Source organism: Andrena cerasifolii, chromosome 8 (genome assembly GCF_050908995.1).
Source record: "Andrena cerasifolii isolate SP2316 chromosome 8, iyAndCera1_principal, whole genome shotgun sequence".
Lineage (NCBI taxonomy): Eukaryota > Metazoa > Arthropoda > Insecta > Hymenoptera > Andrenidae > Andrena > Andrena cerasifolii.
Genome location: NC_135125.1, coordinates 12,683,274 through 12,702,292, shown reverse-complemented (window position 1 = coordinate 12,702,292; position 19,019 = coordinate 12,683,274). Strand labels below are relative to the sequence as shown.

The 19,019-nt window shown below is 48.1% G+C and overlaps 1 protein-coding gene across 1 annotated transcript in view; it reads left to right on the top strand.

The window, feature by feature from the left end:
- The window catches only part of Mthl1 (adhesion G-protein coupled receptor methuselah-like 1), a 124,165-nt gene extending 107,995 nt beyond the window's left edge, over positions 1-16,170 (top strand). Inside the window, exons 6-7 of the mRNA XM_076819064.1 lie at positions 6,528-6,666; positions 13,823-16,170. Coding sequence (XP_076675179.1) covers positions 6,528-6,666; positions 13,823-14,156 — 473 coding nt within the window. The 3' untranslated portion in view covers positions 14,157-16,170. The remainder of the gene's footprint in view (positions 1-6,527; positions 6,667-13,822) is intronic.
- Positions 16,171-19,019: the final 2,849 nt, after the last annotated feature.

The window sequence follows — 19,019 nt, the reverse complement described above, 5'->3', positions numbered from 1 at the left end:
GCCTTGTTTCAGTCTCGGAGGGGTAGCTGAAGATGGAGTTGATTTACAAAGGAGCCCTGGGAACAATGGAGTTGTCAAATTGGGGAAAAAGTCCACGGAAAGGGGAAGTTGTCGAACAGCGAAGTAAGGGAAAGAGAAAGTCTAGGGTGGGGACTAATTGACTTTAAGGATATTGGGAAATAATTACATTAGCTGCGCGTGTTTTGTGAACAGTCGTAGGAAGAAGTCGAATTCAGAGGCTCTAGAAAAGGTAGGTGGGCTGGTAAGAACAGAGGGTGAGAAAGGGAGAGGATCGAGCTTGCTACTCCGCATTCGTTTAATATTCGAGCAGAGTCTCCTTGCTGGCCTTTTACACGCTTTACATACAATACCTACTTTCAGATTAACAGCGTGAAAGTCGCCGGGAAATTATGCGCGCAGGTGGGGGATGAAAAGTGTCCCCTCAGACTTTAACTTCGCTGGCCGGGGAATAAATTTGAAACAATGTATTAATCACGGGGCATGGCCGACGGAATTACCGCTGTAATGATATTCAGGCTCCGTCTCGCATCCCCCGAACTTCTGGAACATCTTCTGAAAAGTCCAAATATCTCTTTGGAGAGCGTTCCGCGAGCTGCTTCAGCGTAGGCTCGCGTTCCTCGTTCTCCGCGGCAGAAATCACCGCGGAAAAATCGATTCATATCCGCGAGGGAGAGAGAACGCCCATTTATTCGCGCGTGTCGTTGACAGTCTCCAAATCCTCCCAGGATCCCTTCCACAGGGGGGGGATTAACGTGCTGCAACTGGGTCATCTGCAGCTCAATATGAGCCCGGGCGAGCGTGCATCGCCATCCATGCAAGTTTGCGGCGTAAGGATTTTATTTATGAGTTTGTTTGCGGACGCGTTCGCGACCCTCTCGTCGATAAGTGGCTATGGGGCCCTCGTGGACGCGTGCTTCTGGCAGATTGCGCTCACGTTTATGGGGGTTGGAGTGGCCCAGTCCAGTTAGCAGAGAGAGGAGAGGGGTTGTCCCGATAAACGGGTCCAAGCCTTCGCTTCGGTTCGTTCTTTATTTACCATAAAATTGCCGCGGTGCTAGCGAGGCGGAATGGATTTCCACCGCGACTAAAATTTTATTACCGCTGTCATGACAAACTGGCCAATTACTGACCACCGATACATTAATCGAGCCGTTTTTCACGATGGAAAAAAAAAAGAGAAGAGAACGTCGATGGGGGGAGAAAAAGGTTTATTCTTTATTCGACGGGTAACACATGCTCGCGGCTCGACCACGACCGTGTACAGTCATTTTTGTTCGAGTTCGGAACCACGGGGGTTGATAGAGGCGCACCGATCCGCGGATGAAACACCGTTTAACCTCGAATCGAACGTTTGACCGTGCATGCGCAATGGACGTTCACTGTTCCTTCGAAATCGAATGTTCCTCGTCCATGCACGCGCGTTTCTATGCACCGAGTCAAGTAGAAACTGTAGAAAAACTACTTTTCTAGTTCTAATCACGCCTTTGGGCTTCTAAATGAAATACGCTTTTCTTTGTCTGAACTTATATTTAATACAATTAAATGTAATATAAAAGAATGGTATGGAAAAGTATCGCGCCGGTTGTCGTTACTCCGTGTTCGAACCACGACTGAACTAAAATCTGTTCCTCTGACGACCATAACAGTGCGCAGCACCTTAACAAACAAAAAAAGAAACACAAGCTACACCTTGGCCTGCGTGACGATCCACGCGTGTGGCTCTCTAGAAAGATGCATTAAATATTCGCAATATACATAGTCTAAATATATTATTCCAATAGAAAGAAAACAGCGAGAGTAAATGAAGGAAGTTTTACCGTGCCTCGAGCCGACTAGCGGCTGCACGGCTTCCGTAAGAGCTCCAATTACATATCGACCCGCGTAATTGTCCTGGCAGATTATTGCTATCAAGGAAAAAAGTCCCTTTTGCGCGACCCTCGATTCCACGCGGCTCCGGCTACACGTGCATGAAAACATTCTAAAGGAGGGGAACGAACGTAAACGCAGCCTACCGACATATCAATTTACTTGGAAACTAGTTATATCCGCGCTTCCCTCCGCGCGTATACTTAGCAGATTGCCTCGTGTCTGAGCGTGCCCCGGCAGGTATTCACGAAAACTGGCCCTCCCCCTGTATAATACATCGGGACGAACGTATTCATATTCATAGGTGTTCCGTGGATTCCCAGGATTTCGCGATCTTGCGCGGATCCAGACACACGCGCGGCCCTCCGCCCCCCCGGCCTTCTTCCCCCGTGCATCGATTCGATAACTACACGCTGACGTGATTCGCCGTAATTTGGGGCGAGAGCACGCGGAGGATCGCGGGATTCGCGTGCCCTCGCGATAATTCCGTGCCGCGACTTTCGCCTCGGCGATTTCCATACGCGGTGCTCCAGGTTTCCACCCTGTGACACTTTGAAGAAGCAGGGTGATTCCAAGGAAACTCGAAGGAAATTCCAAGCATTGTACCGCGAGGAACTGTGCAAGGTGTTCGAAGACGTAGTAGGGAACGAGGTGCTCGCAACTCCACCCACGATAATTCTCTGTTTCCATGCAGCTGTTTCCATCAGGATTTTACGAGCTCGTGATACAGCGTTTGCTGTTTTTAAATGATTTTATTCAGCTTCGATCCTCTGATTGTATGTATGGTTCAAATCTGGCAACACAAATTTAACCCACTTCCAACTATCCAATTGTCTTGAAGCTTTGCAGGCGTGCGTAGTTTGGATGGCAATACAATATTTAAAAAAAAATTGACACTGACAGGGGGAAAAAATTACCCAGTCATCAATAAGTATAACCCATAACCACAAATCCAAACGACTATATCAGCCACTCGCGTTCTTTAAGAAAACGACAAAAAGCCGCTGCGTTCTGGTCGCTAGTCGCATCGAGATTACAGAAAATACACAATTTATCGAGAATTATCTGTCACGTATGCACTAATAGTAAGTTTAAAACTTAAACTAAAACATCATCGAAATTGTAGTACAAGAAAAGAATTATTTTTTAGTGACTGCAGCACTACAACGTTTAAGCAAACTGTTAAACTGTATACAGCCATAAAAGATATTTGTAAAGAAGTCTGAGCTGTGAAATGTAAATCCACAAACACTAAAAAACTAGAAAATAAAAAATATATATATAAAATTTGATGTTAAATGATTTTATTAAAAATGTAGTGAAAACTAAATTAAATGCACTAAAAGCTAAAAAATAATTCTTTTCACTGCAATTTTGATGGTGTTAATATCAATTTAACTAAAATCATGGTTCACCATGTGCAATCAGAAGTTGAAGTATCAAAGTGATTCATCTCCTGTTATGAAATATCGTGCCCCACGATTTTATTTAAATTGATATTAACATCATCGAAATTGAAGTACAAGAAAAGAATTATTTTTTAGTTTTTAGTGCATTTTAATTTAGTTTTCACTGCATTTCTAATAAAATCATTTAACATAATATTTTTTTTAATATTCGTCTTACCGTCAGTATCTACTCAGTCACCTTCGAATAATCGTAGCTGCGAGACACTACAAAGAAACGACACTTCGCTATCAGAAAAGTCTGTTGATAAGTAGCGATACATTGTCTTAAACTGTAGCTCCAACTGTTCCCAACACAACGCACAGTAGCACGTACCACACGTTGGTTCCCTCGTGATGAAGTCGGTTTCTGAAATCGGTTCGGATAACGAGGGCGAGCGAAGCCCGTAACGGGGCAATGGGAATTGCAGGGAATAATGACGCACGGGGAGAAGCGGCAACCGCGAGAAATATCCGAAAACCAGGGGCCGGCCGTAATGGGATCTTGAAAAGGGAAACAAATGGGTCCAATTAACGGCGCCGAAGTCGCGGAATATTGAAAATATCGGACGAAGTAATTAAAATACCGCGGCCTCCCGTTCGGTCCTCTCTCGCGAATTGATTTCGAAGCGCGCCCAGTGCCCGGAAGTCCCCCAGCGTTCCTCGCGAATCATTAAAAATAAACGTAACGTAACAACGGCCCAGAAATGAATGGACTACCCAGCACCGCTTCCATTTAGATTTGTATACGCCGGCGAACGAGACACGTGTTTCCTTTGACAAGTCTTTCCCCCGCTGTGTACGCGCCGCTAAGAAAAACAAACGGTTCCTGTCAGCAAGTCGCGCCCGAAGATTTATCCCGTCCTCCTGTGAATTATCGATCTATTTGCAGCATTCGTGAAATTTTTGCGCTCCGCTTTATTTCGATCCGCCCGTCCTTGGGCGTAGCGTGTACACTTTGGGCCCCCGGAAACGAGGCGCCGCTGCTTAGGCCAGCTCCAACAGGTACACTCTACTCGGCGAGAGCAGAAGCTGCAACCGTAGGGAAACACTGACCAGCGCTAAAAATTCGCCGACGCTCTACTTGCTGATTCTACTGGGAACCGCGCGACTCGATTCATTTCGGATGCCAGTGGCGCTTCTGTTCGCAAGTAGTTCGTCCCTGTGACAGACAGACTTACGATTCCGCGAATAGAGAAGCGAACATCAGTGGGCAACCGGGCGGAATGAAGCGATTTATCTGTCGTATACATACACAGGAGTTCCGGGGTTCCGTGAAATCGCGGGAACGATCGTCGTCAGCCGTCGCCAGATTTATTTGTCTGTGATCGATTATCGAGCCGCTTTGCCTGTCGTTATTCCTAACTCCCGGCGGATTCTCCGGCGTATTCCGCTGTTCGGCCTTGGATCCGTTTCCTATTCACGGGGACACGGATCCTCCCGACGTAATTTCTGCCTCCGTTGCCCAGGTTCGCAGGCAGTTGGGTGGATCTTTTTTATATCGCAAGGAATTTGTCCTTGGCTCCCTCCTCGAACGCGCCACCTACGTACGCTTACACTCCTTTGTATTTTAATAGAGGCTGCGGTTCTCTACCGGGCAGTCTTTTTTTAGAACGCACTGAGAGATCGTTATATTCGTAATCCTTCGAGCACGATCAGTCGTCGAATTCAAATCGAACCTACCGAGAATCGCTTGCGTTAGTTGCTACGCGCGAAATGTCACGAAAGACGTTGCATTGCGAATGGAGAACAAAGAAAGAAGGGAACTAAAGGCTGACGACGATTGGCATTTCTCTTGGTCGTTCGCTGAATTTCTCCTATCGATCACCGTTCCAAAACGTAGGGCAGGGTGGGGCTGAAAGTCCCGTTTTTCGTATAAACCTATGTAAAATTTAGTAATAACAATCTAGAGATTTCTGGTGTTATTTTGTATAAACTATAACTATTATGCTTTACGATCACGAAGTTCGTTTGCTGATACTGTTATTTTCTGTTGAGTTATACCACAAAATGTTTGTCAATGCAAAATGGACTCCCTAATGTCTTTTCGTGCAATATTAAACTAAATAAGTAAAAAAGTCTTCAAATCAACAAATATTTATTAAACCAAATCTTTTTGGTATTCAATATTGAAAGGAAAGCGTGACTTTTTTAACAAAAGATAAAAATATAAGTCAGAGGCTCGCTTTGAACTAAAAACTAAAAAAAAATCGGTCAACTAAAACAATAACACTATTTAAAAACTTTAACATCATTTCTTTAAACTTATTATGAAAACTTGCAATCTTATTATGAAAACAAATAATAAAATATACGTTTTCAATCTGAGGGACTTTTTACATGATATATACGTTAGAAAATATTATCATTCAGCAATAAACAATATCGTGCACACATTAATAAACGAACATACAATCTTAACGTACTTGGCTGATGCGCTTTTAAACTGTGGTTTACTTCGTATAAAACAATAAAGACGACGTGTTTCTTTTGGTTTTCGATACGTAAAATAACGAAGGCGTCGTGCAATTCGCACGAACCTGCGAAACTCAATAAATTGTTTAGGAATAGAGATCTCGAATTCGGGACATTTTTGACCCGCCGGACTTTTAGCTGCACCCTACCCTACCTATATACTATGAAGCTCATTAGATCTCGGATCTCCACTGGTTCAAAGCGTGTTCCTGGTCTAGCGATAACAAGCAAGCCGCGGCGAGATATAATAAGCAAAGCACGACAACCAGCCACGCCACCGCGAGTCGTTCACCCAGCGGCCACCATTTCGCGTAATAGTTTAAATCGTTAATGGCCGCTGGTACACGGACGCGCGGCTCCGACTTCCGGTTAACGAGGACCAGCAAAACACACCCCCGGTTCCCGCGCTCCCAATTTCCAGACCCCCGATGAATCGCGGCCGCGCTGCAAACGCACCCGGTTGAATTAAACGTCGTAAAGATAAACCGGCTCGCCATTCGAGCGATCGGAACGTTTATTATTGAACGCCGCTGGACCTGGGGCCGCGAGGATCCAGATATGTAGAGCGTTTCCAGGTCCGACTTCTTTTCCGATGCCCACTCGCCATCCCGGTTTGGAAAGCCACGCGAGCGGAGCGATGGTGGAAGCTGCGAGCTCGATTTGCGATGCTCGGTGGTTCGGAAATACACCGCGCGCTAATTCTTCCGCTTCCTGTTTCAGGCGACATGGAGATCCTGGCGTACTTCTTCGGCCCGATCGGCGTCCTCCTCGCGGTGAATCTTCTCTTCTTCGCGGCCACTGCTCGCGAGCTGACGTGCGGTCTGTGGAAAGGCGAATTCGTCAAGAGCACCACGGAGAGGTAAGCGAATATAATATACAGTTCTGTCTCTCTATATACGCGAGCGTCGGGGCCGAGCGCACGCAATTTGAGAGACGAGTAGCCTATTCGGCTTGCTTTGATTCCTCCTCGAACGCTCGAGTGGTATGGGGCCACGCGCAGTTGTTTCTTTGTTCGGCGTTCGGCTTCTTCGGGTTTTTCTTTGATACGCGATACCCAAATTCTGTCGCTCAGTCGAAGAAAATTCATTGATTCTCGGTATTTCGACTGTACGGCGACTACAGAAGAACTAGCGGGGGTAGCTTCACGCGTGTAGAGAATCTGAAAACGCGTGCAATTTGAGAGACAACACTGTACTTCCGTCTCGATCGGATCGCAGCGAGCAAAGTGGAATGGGAGGAAGGCTCCTTTAAATTAAATTGCAACGCGGCTTACGCGCCAGTTCGTCCAGATCCGCAGACCTTGCGCCGGCGGATACGGCTGTTCCATCTGCGAGAGGAAAAACAATATTTACCTGGAAGGTTGCTGGACGAATCGACGGATTCGCGAGCGTGTTCTGCGTCTCCCGCGGCAACGCGGGCCGCAGCCTTTGTCTCGAGTAAATATTTACGGCGTTTTATCCCCGAACGTTTCGCAGCCCCCGCTCTTTTATAACTTCGGAAAAGAGGGTCGAGAGAACGTGGGTGATCCGATGTCAGCTTATGATAAAAATTTTGTTTTCGAGCGCTCGGTGGGATCTGGCAGACGACTTCGGTTGCGCTAGGTCGGGATTATTTTAAGTTCAAGAATTCCACGGTTGGGCTCCGGTGAACTTACCGAACATCTAGATCAGCCTGAGCCCGCGCGGCACCAAAACTTTCCACCGTCCCAGCGCTAAAGACTCCTTAGCTGTTTTAGATCAACGATAGTCCAGTCGTTGACCCGAAGCCGAAATTGTCTCGACTCGAAGCCACAGACCCAACTCTTCCTCCCCCCAACTTTTGCCAAATCTTGCCCATTTTCGACTAACAACGTATCCCCGTGTCCGGGCCCGCGGATAAACCAAACTTACTGGAGTATATTTCAACGGATCCATTACGGTTCTCACGAGATAATCGCCCTGCGTGTTTCCACGAAATCGCGCGAAACTTGGGAGGAACGATTACCGCGGCGAGCTGGTAAACCTGGGAACCTTAAACCTCGTTTGCGGCGAAGTTAAAGAAGCTCGTTTATTTGCTCCCTGGCCCGAGAAGGGGGGACGTCGCGGCGCGATATACAACGATTAACAGGAGCGAGAAACAGAAACGTGGAACATCGGTTTCGGGCAGATACACGCCTCGCGCTTCGGGAACCGCTCGCTTTTATTGCGCCAGGCAAACGATGCTTTATTTCGGCGCGAAGGACAACGTCGGGGGCCGATAAATATCAAGGATAACTGGTTCCATCGTGGGCCACGGTTCGGAATACGACGACGACGGCCGCGTAGACAATCGGGAGATCAGCGAACGCTCTCAGCCTCGGCGCATCCGCTTCGATTAAGGGGGTGTACCCGTTTGAACCCTCGGAAAATGTGTACATTTTGGGGATTTTTTTACAAGTCAACGGCTTGATGAAGATTTCTCGTTTTTTTACTATCTTTACATAGTATTATGAACTACTTAAAAAAAAAGTTTCAGTTAAATAACTATTGTTTTTCGGAAGTTATGCATACATATCCGAAAGTCTCTCGATTTTAAACGGCTAAACGGTGGGCCTGAAAACAGCTGTATGTCGTGTCTGAAATGAAAAACAATAAAATCTTCTTACAAAGTATGTCAATAGCTATCGTCCAACGCGACCGATTTTGAAAATTTTGAAAAATAAAGAAATGGTGAGAGATCAAAGGTAAAGTTACATTTCTCTAAGAGAAAAGGCCAACTTTTTTCTTTATAAATAATAAACGGGGAATCGGAATAAAAGAAGCCCTCGTTGAACCATGTGGAATCTTATTACGATCCTGCATGCAAAATTGGAAGTGAATTGGTTGAACGTAGCGCGAGTTTTTAGGCCCACCGTTTAGCCGTCTAAAATCGAGAGACTTTCGGATATGTATGCATAACTTCCAGAAAACAATAGTTTTTTAACTGAAACTTTTTCTTTAAGTAGTTCATAATACTATGTAAAGATAGTAAAAAAACGGGAAATCTTCATCGAGCCGTTGACTCGTTAAATTTATTCGTACTAGCGCCTAGTTAGTGACATTCTTGATGCACCCTTTACCTATTTCCATTGCCTCGATCGAGGCAATTTTAAATTCCCATTGCGAGGCTGTTTTAAAAGAGTCACGATTTACGAGCTCCCTGTTTCCGCGCTGATCGCAACGCACGCTATAACATTTCGGAGGAAATTCGCCGCTCGATGGGAAAGGTATTATCTCCCACACCCCTGGCCCGATGTGCCGTCGCGACGAGCGGGGTTTGACGAGTCGCATTTTTTCGGATATTTATGCCCGCTGGCGCGCGGACGCGAGCCTTTTTGCCGAGCGGCGGGGCTCAAAGGAGAATTTATTTTATAACGGGCCGCGCCGACGGATATCAGGCATCGAATCGTTATTTTCCATTCGTACGCCGGATGGTCCCTTCGAACCACCTTTGCTCCCTCGTACCCGCGCGAAATTGATATTGACGATCTCAATTTGCGATTCTCTTTCGACCGGGCTGCTCTTTCTCCCTGTGTGCCTGTCTGTCTATACAGGACACCCCGGCCATAATGGCGGATACAGATTCTCTGGTGCCGGGTTTCGTTCGCCGTTCTCGGCCCCCGCTTCCTCCCCCGCGCGTAATTTCGAGGAGGCTCGCCCTTTTCCGCCCGCCACGGGTTACGATAATGAGAATACTCGGCGAGCTCTGCTCTTTACGCGGAAAGCTCGGGGGAATGAGAATGTAATGCCTCTCGTACAGGTGCGACGATCCTCCGGCCAATAATCGAGCGGGGCAACTTTTATTTAGCAGATTTTTCAAACTAACGCGCCAGTTGAAAGTTGTGATCGATCGGCGCAACGCGCGGTAAAAAGCGGCCGGGGGTTTATTGACATTCAGAGCGCGGACGTATTACTGCGTCCCAACTTTCAACCGGCCCGTTATCTTGACAAATTGTCCCGTCGAACTTTACAACGATTTAATATGAAACTTCGCCGCCCGCCATCGACACTGCCCGCTTCTATTTAAACGCCTGAAGGTGACTCTCGCGTCAGGGAAAATAAAGGAGATCCCTGGTAGCCGAACAAACGTACGCGATCGCGCGCGATGGAGATTTCAGGTCCCCGCTGCAATAGACAACCAGCTCGCGGAACGGAAATAACTCGGAGACGCGAGAATAGAAACTGTGCTGATCTCTGTCAAGGTTGATTCGCGGATCTATGAGAGCGCGATACTTTCCTACGTTCCCTAACGCCGCTTTTTTAGAACGCGCTGTACAGAGCCAGCTAGAAATACCCGATCGGACTTAAGGAGCGCATGTGCGAGGGAGCCTTGGATTTCGTAGAAGATCGTTCATTCACAGAACTCTTCCGAACGACCCAGCTCGATCGCAGCCGAAATAAATCGCATCGGAGATAAAGTCCGAACGGCGGACACGCTCAAAGGAACCCCCTTTTGAATTATGCTCGGTACAGAGACAAGGTTGCTGGTTGGACGCCAGCGTGATAAAACACGCGCTATAACCGTCAGCTGGATGATGCTCGTGTTCCCGTGAGATGCAGTCGCCACTGCATCGCGTTCTTTACCCCTTCAACCTTCGCTCCCAACCTGCTCGCTCCTCTCCTGAGGCTTCAGGGATCGCAAAGTGGAGACCTGTGTTCTCCTCGACTTCGCCGGATTCCGGGTGGAATATCCGCCAGCGGAAATCGCGGAAAAAATGATCGCCGTCGACCGAAGGGTTGGAGACCAGACGTATTGTTTCAGTGTTACGAGTTGACCGTATTATTTTCAGACAGGGACCTTTAACCCCCTCTGCAATGTTACAAATGCGATGTGCACTCTGGATTTAATCTTGAGGGGAACCGGGTTGAAGGAATACAAATATTTTTCATTCAAATTCGATAAGATTCATTAGGTGATTATAAAAATTTAATTAAAGACTAAAATCCAATTTTCCTTGGAGGATGTCCGGGCCCATTGTTCGGCTCTGGGTGGGCCACTGGCCGTGTAAGTCCCTTACGTCACCGATGATTCTTCAGCTTGTCTCGTTCGTCCTGTTCATTCATTAAGGTTCGTCTGTACAAAAAGAATTCATCTCTCGTCTGGCTTGAAATGGGTGTCTGGACCATCAATTTTGTAGCGTGATGCGCAGTCAAAATGATCCCCATTTTAATGTCTGTCCTTTCCCGGGGGTAACAAGCGTCCATCGACGACCGGCGTGCAGTTTGCCCGATTTTTTTTATGTTATTAGTGCCGTCGATATTCCCAGTCTCGGCAGACGCTAACAATCCATATCCACCCTTCTGTCTCGTTACGTCAATTAACTCGTCGGTGGATCCGCGATCTTCCTCCATTCGAAACGCGGAGAGTGGCGTTAATTCGAGGCATCGTATAAAAATACGCGCGGCTGTCTGCTCCGAAATGACTTCCCACCCCTACTTCGTTCCGCGGTCTGGCCCGTCTACTTGCACCGCGTCTCTTTGACGTCTTCCGCGCTTTCCTTTTCTTCGCCCTTTCGGATTTCTCGATCGGGTCGCATCTGGTGGCCACTTCGAACTTCCAGATCTCCGAAATATATCAGTCGCTGGATTACGAGGGACAGGTGGGTCTTCGCGTCTTTCTACCCTTATCCCTTCACCATCAAAGTCCTCTCTTTTTTTACGATCCAGTCGATTCCACGGATCTCGATCGGTCATCCCCCTTTGGCATGCCGTTCTTTCATCTCCTAGTTTCTTGCGCGAGCTTTTACATCCTCTCGCACAGCTGTTCCAAGGTGATCGACCGTTTGTTTGCATTCCTTCACACCACAATTTTTATTCATATCACGCGCTTCCTTGCCCCCACCCATTGGAGGCGTTCATACTCAGCGCGCGAGTTCACCTTCTGTTTGCGTAATTAGCGAGCTCCCCCCCTCGATTCTTTTTCCATGCATATTGTTACTGGAGGAATTCCACCCACGCCCTTTCGATTCGTAACGTTCTGCAGCTCGCGCTGCTGTTCCGCTGAATTTTTCCATTTTTCGGGACGAATACAACTTTCAATCGAATGGAAACTGTCTGCCCGCACATTTTCGCCCGCGCAAAAGTGGATCAATAATAAAACGGTTGTATCATTTATGACGAAATAGCAATGTTTCCATTAGTCTTCGTTTACACAGCCTCTGGCTTCTATTTGATTTGTTGTTGCGTGGATGGCGTTGCAACATGTCGCTGAATACTATTGCAATTCGCGTTACGCGTGTATAGGCGATCGTTTATTATTTCAGAAACGAATAAACACGATAGCTTTAAAGGTTGATTTCACCCCTTCACAGTGAATTTCCGCAGAAAAAAAAAACGAAAATTCCTTCTTGTATACTCCAACGAGGTTTTATTTAAATCAGAATCTTCGTGTTGCGAACGTTTCCTTATCAATCATGCCGCGTGGGGCTGAGAAGTGGAGGGCCTCGCTGCCCGAGGCTTTAGTCGCAGAGTGGGGACGAGGGTGCCTCAGGTAAGCAAAGTGGGACGACCTCTCTGTTACCCCCGAACCGCGAGAGCGATAGCGTTATCGTTATTCATATCCTGCCTTGCCAGAAACCGCATTTCACAATTTAAGTAATCCACTTGCACCGTTTCTATTCGAGCCGGTATTATTTCAATTAGTTAAGGGAACTAAGGGCAGTGAAGTCGCTCGAAAATCCAGAATTCTTTGCGAATTAATTGCAAGGAGATGAAAGCAACCACAGACATTTCCTTTTACACAATGTTTATTACTATCACGTAGAGTACAAAAATATTTTTTTCCTCTACATATCTATTTCACAAACACCGCCACACGTGGCTGATTATACAGTGGTTTAGAGATTTTCTTTACTTGTAATTAGTTCGCAAAAAAATACTTCCCTCGATTTGTCTGCCTACTTAGTCCCTTTAAGTGCACGAGGCTTAGAAAGAAAGTGTTACTGGATGATTGACGGTGGCATAAAGGTTCTTTAAGCGTCCAGCTCACGAGGCAACAAGCATTAAACAACACGATTGAACGTTGGCTGAGAATCCCTCGGCAGCTCGTTGTTCCACGAGTGTGTTCGATCGTCTGCTTCCGACCAGACGCGTAATAGCTCAGTGAAACTTTGCGCTCGCGTTCGCTGATTTGACTTTCATAATCTGCAGCCCTCTCCTGTAGACGCTATATTTAGAGAGCCGCCGCGCTCGAAGTTGCTCGTGTACCGTAATCGCGATCCCGTCGATTCGCGGGCCGAGCTTCCGCGTGCAAGTTGGGGGATTAGTGAATGAGAATGGACGAGCTAGCGGCGTGCGTAGTAAGAAGTGAATCGCTAGTGGGAGGCAGAGGATTAGAATCTAGTAAATCGTAAAGAGCACGTTGGGTTGAAAGGAATTCGTAAACAGTGGAGCCAGAGGTCTGGAGGCTCGCGCGATTCGGGGCGCCGCGTGTTGCCTCGCGGTTGACCACCTAGGGATCGAGAGACGCGCATACGTGAAGTATATCGTTTGAAAGCGGGGAATAATATTTTGAAGTGTTCGTGAATAAGTGGATTACAATGAGAATGGAAAGATTGAAAGTTGGAGGCGCCGCGGGTTCCTGGCGAGTGAATTAGAGTAACAGGAGGGGAAAGAGGTTCCCCGAGCCTTCGTGACGGCATAATCCCGCGTCACGACGACGTAACGGGCTGCGAATGCTCTGCCCGGAACGTACCTATTAATAATGCTTTGACTTCGACCACAATGCGATGCATACATTACGCGCGCGAGGCAACGTGTCATGACGAACAAACGGATACGTTTGCGGGCTGATTTATGCCCCGTCGTAATTGAACAGCGCGCTAATTGAATCGGGGCCGTTTTTGTCGCCGGAAATTCGTCGCGATGTCTGCAGCATTCAGCGGCGAACAGCGCCTATGAGCCGCAAACACGTAGCTCCGAAAGCAAACGCGCAACCCTCCAAGCTTTCGTCCACACTTTCCCCGATTCGGTGGCTAGCTGCAAGTCTGTCAAACCCTGAGCAATGGATCTGTGTTTCAGAGCCGCGCTGGGCCGTGTCTGCATGAAGCTGGTGGTGGTGATGGGCATCACCTGGGTGGCGGACGTGCTCTCGTGGGCAGTCGGTGGGCCACAGTACATCTGGTACTTCACGGACATGATAAACGCGTTCCAGGGCGTGCTGATCTTCACGGTGGTTGGCTGCCAGCCGCAGGTACGCGCCGCGCTCAAGAGGATCTGCAACAGGAACCCAAGGACCAACACCGGGAGACAGGGGAACGGGCTGAGCACCACCAGCCACGGGATGCCCAGCATGGGCGACAGCGTCACTCAGAATCCAAGCACGAAGACCGCCGCGTTGGAAACCATCTGCTAAAGCCGGAGAGCTTCGCCGACCTACACGAAGCTCCTCTGTTTCTTTCGTGGACCAGCTCTGTCGCCCCTGACAGTTTACCTATAAACAAAGATCAACGGGATCGAATAGACGGGACGCAGAGCTCGTCTGCGGAAAGGTTTGTTTAAAAGAGATCATCGATCTTAAACCCCTGGACGCGAAGTTTGCGGGCTACACGCGGAGGAGGCTTCCTTCCTCCTTCACGGACAGTTGTATACGAAGCGATGAACGTTCTCACCGAAGCGTACAGGCGTGAAGGTGGAGATAGATGGAGGGGACAGGTCCTTGTCGAAGAAACGTGTAAGGAACCTTGTCCCCTCACAGACTCGGCGATTTAGCGCTCGATCAGCTCGGCTGACCTCGCGGGTCAGCGTTAGAAGGTTGTCGACCCCGAGACCGTGAACTTTTGCAAGCGAGAACGAGCTTCAGGTTGAGTCCCACTGGATAACTTTGCCAGTCGACGAGAGGTGAAGTACGCATCGAATTTCGATCGGTTGAAAGTTGAGTCTGTTATCCAGGGTCGTCGACCTTGAAGCTGGCAGAAGTTCTCGCTAAAGAATGCGCCGAGCTGTTAGCCGCAGACGACCGCTGGTCCCCGGGGACCGTACACCGGGGAGCGCGGGTACAAACAGCGAGTCTGTCACTTTGAATAGTTCATTGTCTCGGTAGGGCACAATGGAGAGCAGAGAAAACAACCCGCAACGACAAATATTCATAGAGATCCGTCCCAGTTCGAGTCTCCTCCAGGGAGAGGCGCGCCACTCGCGGCTCCAGCTTCCATCCGGTTAGAGTTCTGATCGCAATTTCTACTTCGCGCGATCTCCGTACTCTGCGATCATGTGGATCGACGGATCACAAAGATCGTAAAGGCGAAACGCGTAATTCGTTGCGTACATGCCTGGCGAGCTGGAGCAGATGAGACACGCGAAAGGGAACGGATCGCTACTGGCCTGCTGGCCGATCGGTTATTTATAAACGAGAAGTTAACGAGATGATGCGTGGCCGATACGAGGCACCACTTTGCTCGACTGTTATTAATAAACGGCGCCAGGCAATGACGGGGGTCGCTCGCGGTTAAGGGTGATTTTTTCCCGCCACGCTAACGATCATTTATCGCCCAGATTCGAACGGAGCAATGGTCCAGAGACAGTCGGGGTCTCGACGAGTGATTTTGTCATTGTTTTTTATACAACGACTCGGCCGTTGCAAGCCGTGGCTCGTTTAACTTTCGTACGATTTGAAGAGAAGTCGATTTTAATTGGGACCATGCTTCGAGATCAACGTTAGCTTGTTAACTGGTACATTCCTCGAGCCTCTGGCTACGTGAAACTGATTAAAGGGTGAATTAACTAGCGGTGCGCATAGAATTAACACGTTCCACAAAGTTAGCACGTTAAAGTGAGATCGCGGACGGCCTTGACCCGCGCCCACAATCAGAACTCGCTAAAGGACGAACGATTCAGCCAGAGCTTTCTTCTCCGTCCCGCTTCGTTATTCAACGGGCATGTCGAAGCCACAAGCGGTCGCTCTTCAGTTTTCTTTAGCATAAATTTGCATCTGTATCGCGGCTCCCATTAGCATCCGCCATTAGGAGTTTTACACTCGTGGATTCCCTATCGATCACGACCCCCTCTGCGCCGAGTGCCTCGAACAAACCGATTTTTACCGCGGCTCCGGCCGACCGACCCTTTCGCTTCGCGTGAAATCGAGGATGCGTGCCAACGCGAGACGATTTGCGCTCACGAAAGTATACACACTTCTTGTATGGACATTTTTTTTTATACAATAATTCATAACCCACCGGCCGCTGGATTCCCCGCTGTGGAATCCGGAGAGAGCTGGAAGGAAAAGTATACGCACTGCCAAAACCGACTTCTACAAGACTCGACAGCAACGCATTTTCTACGGCACCGTTGCAGCCGCTCTTGATAATACTTTACGATTATGTACATCGGTAGTATTAGCCACGAAGCACAACGAAGTATGATTTGTATAATCGCTGTTAGAATTAATCTACCACCCCTCCACCGTTTTGTACTTTTTAATACAATAGAACGCGCGGTTTTTTGCGCAGAGGATGTACAGTAAGGTGGCTCTTGTTTACTCTCGGTAAAATTTTTTTCCAAGATTTTCTTCGGGGCACCCTCCAGAATAGTTCCAAATAATTAAAAAAATCCGAGTAAAGTTTGAGCTCGATCGGATAACGGGAAAAGGTACCTCTGGGCCCTTAAACATTTAAATTATTATTCAACAGCTCGGGAAGTCGATTTTATATAATATCCTCCAAGTTATTGATTAAATCATAAAATATGTTCAACAAAAGTTGTAGATCCGGACATGGAGATCGTAGATTTCGCATATTTCGGTATATGCCCCCCTTAAATGTTTAAAAAATAGTCCTAGAAAATAAAAATTCCATTTTTTGTTCTCCTTCATAAATAAAAAGTGTTCTAGAAGCATTTAAACTTTCAAAATTTGAGGGAAATTTTTTTTTTATTTTTAGTTTTTCGGACTTTTTCGAAAACCGTTTGTCGCACAAGACAAAGTAATACAACATAAAAGATGCATCTTATCCGGATCTACAACTTTTGTTTGACATATTTTTTTATTTAATCAATAACTTGGAGGATATTATATAAAGTCGACTTCGACTAAAATTCTTTTTAATTATTTGGAACTATTCTGGAGCGTGCCCCGAAGAATATTCAAAAGTCGAAAATAAGAGCCACCCTAATGTACAGGCACAGGCGCCGCGGTTCACCGAGAGAACGGCCACGATCGCGGACGTCGGTTCTGTTGCTTTTACGTGAGTCACGCTCCCGCGAAGTCGCGCGTAGGTAGGTCAGGGCATAATCGACGACAACTCGTGACAATACACACTAGTAATTCAATGCCTTCTGAAATGCCTTCCAAATGTGGTGTTCAACGTGCCGAATTGTATACAATGGAGAACCCAGACGGAGGAGACCAGGCGAAATCTCTCTCCTCGGTCCCCGCGACGCGTGCGAGCCAATCCGCGCGAGATTACCGTTTCTCCGCGCCCGCTTCCGGCGTAACTCCTGATGACACGCGCCGACAGATTCGTTCCTCGCGCGTCTATGAATTAATCGCGGTAACGAGTCGACAATGACGCGACAGTCGCGTTACTCGCCACAGGCGTTTCTAGCTACGCTCTTAAAAACAGCGCCAAGATCGTTTCCGAACCTGGATATGTCATCGGAGGTTACGGGATGCGGTCGCACGCACGTGCGTAATAACCGTCTCACGTCTACGTAGAGTTTAGTACCTCGCACTGGAGTTTGCTATTCGTTGGAGCACACGTACGCGCGTGTAGCGAGCGTAGGAGTAATCGTCATTGTTTCTTCAGGTGCATCCAAGAGACTGAGCCGCGCGTACCCATCGCTCATTGTAGCCGAAACCGTCTCGACTCCCCGCGCGAGCCTGTTCCACACTGTTTCGAAAACACCGGTCTGTTTTCTCGCCAAACAATACCGCAGCTACTTGGAATCCCGGTTGCGCAACGGCGAGAAGAAAAGAGGCGAAACGACAGCGTTTCGAGACTGCGGAGCGGGACCGTCGGGCGGGGGGGCAGATCGTTTCACCAACCTCGTTAGTTCCTTTTCTTCTAGTGTGAATGGGAGTGGCGCTCGAAGTCGCTGAGGCAATCGACGAAACCTAAATAGCTGTGCGAGTCTCTGGCGACTCCGCGAACATCGGCGAACGATCTTAAATCTTGAGAGAAGATCGATGGCTCGGCGACTTCGGCGTCCACGTGGCGTGTATGGCGCGCGTGCCGGCTCGCGGTCGTCGCGAGCCACGAGCGATTGCGTGACAATGCAAGACCGTGCGAACGGCATCGTGTAATTAGGGTATTAACGAGCGGTAACTTCGTTACAAATCCCTCGCTGTGTATAATCGCCGGCGAGCAATGCGCGACGACGCACGGTGACAGTCGCGGGCCACTGCTTTCCCTTTGTCTACGGTCGTATTTCTCTGGAGAGCCCGAGGCATACCTCGAACTAGACACTTGTTAATTAGCAGCTGTTTCTACGTAGACCACGTTCGTTCTTACAGAGATAAGGGGAGGTTTCGACAGAAGTTGCGGTGAGAAAGAAAATGCGCGAGCGTGCCTGACAGAGTTGCCAATGTAAGCGACAGATCCGTTCGAGGATCGGTTAATCTCTAGCGATCGAGTCAACGACTGTCACCGTGAGCGCGCGCATCGATCGTCACTCGCCATCGCATCCTTGTAGATAACATTCTCCCATCATTGTATTACATGTAAGTATAGTTTTCCACCGATCGCGTTAGATCGCGACGGTCGGAACGATAGCGCTGTTCTAACGGCACACTAAGCGTATGAACTATAAGTTATTGGCATCCGTCGTAGGCGACGAAGCTCCGCGATTTCGAGAACGCCGAACGAAGTCCTACGTTGTTTGGAAAGGGGAGCGTCGCTGGACGGAGCCTCGCACTGTATATTAACTTAACATTCAGCGTATGTACTCGAGGATAGTTCGTCAAATAGATAGCGTAATTTACGTGGTAAGAGACACCTGTAGCCTTAAACTAATTTATTCGGAGGTAGTCGTTGTTGGCGTACGAACAATAAGAGGAGCGTAACGTATAGTATACACGAACACGCGCGGATATACGCGTATAAACGTACACGGTAGCTTGCCAGTATAGAGGTAGAGAGTTAAGAGGGAACAAGTGTTCTACAGGGAAGGGAATAGAATACGGCGATCGTTCCAGGAGGAAATCCCGCGATCGACGAGGTAACGATCATCGGGGACCGCGTGCCTTCGCGTAATTTACGCGTGAGCGCGAGTTCGCGCCAGCGGA